Genomic DNA, 2284 nt, shown 5'->3' with positions numbered 1-2284 from the left:
AAATTCTGACAGGTGATTGTGAGGGCAGTGCTCCTACCCCCAAACTTCTGAAACCCCGCCCGATCGCTAAGCCAATCAGCGGGAGGGATTGATAATGTGAATATGCTGAGAGAAACGCCCCGGAAGTGACATGTATTACAGTTCTCTCTCTGGTCCACCCAAGGTCTATATAAAGACGCGCCCCGCGGTTCTGGGTACAATAGTTCTCTTTAGCTCCAGCTTACAGGATGTCTGGTCGTGGTAAAGGAGGAAAAGGCCTCGGAAAGGGCGGTGCCAAGCGGCACAGGAAGGTGCTCCGTGATAACATCCAGGGCATCACCAAGCCTGCAATCCGCCGTCTAGCTCGCAGGGGAGGCGTCAAACGCATCTCCGGTCTCATCTATGAAGAGACTCGCGGCGTCCTGAAGGTTTTCCTGGAGAACGTCATCCGTGACGCCGTCACCTACACCGAGCACGCCAAGAGGAAGACCGTCACCGCTATGGACGTGGTGTACGCGCTCAAACGCCAGGGCCGCACTCTCTACGGCTTCGGAGGTTAATTCCGCTCCTGCTCAGCTCCGTCTTACACAACACAAAGGCTCTTCTCAGAGCCGCCACATCCTCTATAGATCAGCTATGATGTCTGCTGGTGACCGCTCGTGTATCATCTGAGCAGTGACCTTCTATATACACGGGGGTAGGGGCTTCAGTATCACGTCGGTCTTCCAGTGAGGAGCCGGATATAGGACTGCAGTGTGTCCCCGAATAGCGTGTTCTGTATTTACTAAGCATTGCCGCAGACTCATTGTAGGACTTCTACCTTGTAGTTTAGGAACTGCTCTTATCCGTACATGACGCAGGGATGGAATCTTAGTATAAAAACCTGGGATGATGGTGGTTATACTCCATGGGGACGCAATTGTGACAAACCTCTGGAGCCCAGCAGACAGTTATTGACATGTACGACTGGAGTAGTTGTACTATTAGGGTATGTTCACACGCTGAGCCAAAAACGTCTGAAAATACGGAGCTGTTCAGACGTTTTTTGAGCAACTCACGTTTTTCGCAGCGTTTTCACACCGTTTTTTCGGCCGTTTTTGGAGTGTGCCGCATATAATGTATATAAGTGTCCTGCATATAATGTATATAAGTGTCCTGCATATAATGTATATAAGTGTCCTGCATATAATGTATATAAGTGTCCCGCATATAATGTATATAAGTGTCCAGCATATAATGTATATAAGTGTCCTGCATATAATGTATATAAGTGTCCCGCATATAATGTATAGAAGTGTCCCGCATATAATGTATAGAAGTGTCCTGCATATAATGTATATAAGTGTCCTGCATATAATGTATATAAGTGTCCCGCATATAATGTATATAAGTGTCCCGCATATAATGTATATAAGTGTCCCGCATATAATGTATATAAGTGTCCCGCATATAATGTATATAAGTGTCCCGCATATAATGTATATAAGTGTCCCGCATATAATGTATATAAGTGTCCCGCATATAATGTATATAAGTGTCCCGCATATAATGTATATAAGTGTCCTGCATATAATGTATATAAGTGTCCCGCATATAATGTATATAAGTGTCCCGCATATAATGTATATAAGTGTCCCGCATATAATGTATATAAGTGTCCTGCATATAATATATATAAGTGTCCTGCATATAATGTATATAAGTGTCCCGCATATAATGTATATAAGTGTCCCGCATATAATGTATATAAGTGTCCTGCATATAATGTATATAAGTGTCCTGCATATAATGTATATAAGTGTCCTGCATATAATGTATATAAGTGTCCCGCATATAATGTATATAAGTGTCCCACATATAATGTATATGTGTCCCGCATATAATGTATAGAAGTGTCCCGCATATAATGTATATAAGTGTCCTGCATATAATGTATATAAGTGTCCTGCATATAATGTATATAAGTGTCCTGCATATAATGTATATAAGTGTCCCGCATATAATGTATAGAAGTGTCCTGCATATAATGTATATAAGTGTCCCGCATATAATGTATAGAAGTGTCCCGCATATAATGTATAGAAGTGTCCTGCATATAATGTATATAAGTGTCCTGCATATAATGTATATAAGTGTCCCGCATATAATGTATATAAGTGTCCCGCATATAATGTATATAAGTGTCCCGCATATAATGTATATAAGTGTCCCGCATATAATGTATATAAGTGTCCTGCATATAATGTATATAAGTGTCCTGCATATAATGTATATAAGTGTCCTGCATATAATGTATATAAGTGTC

General features: G+C 41.3%; 1 protein-coding gene across 1 annotated transcript; it reads left to right on the top strand.

Annotated features, from left to right (window-relative positions):
* Positions 1-227: 227 nt before the first annotated feature.
* Positions 228-539, top strand: LOC142728780 (histone H4). The gene has a single exon (XM_075849150.1). It carries the CDS (start codon positions 228-230, stop codon positions 537-539), a length of 312 nt encoding a protein of 103 aa, XP_075705265.1.
* Positions 540-2284: the final 1745 nt, after the last annotated feature.

This window comes from Rhinoderma darwinii, unplaced genomic scaffold (genome assembly GCF_050947455.1).
Source record: "Rhinoderma darwinii isolate aRhiDar2 unplaced genomic scaffold, aRhiDar2.hap1 Scaffold_690, whole genome shotgun sequence".
Lineage (NCBI taxonomy): Eukaryota > Metazoa > Chordata > Amphibia > Anura > Rhinodermatidae > Rhinoderma > Rhinoderma darwinii.
The sequence above is the reverse complement of the archived record's forward strand: the minus strand, read 5'-3'. Positions and strand labels throughout refer to the sequence as shown.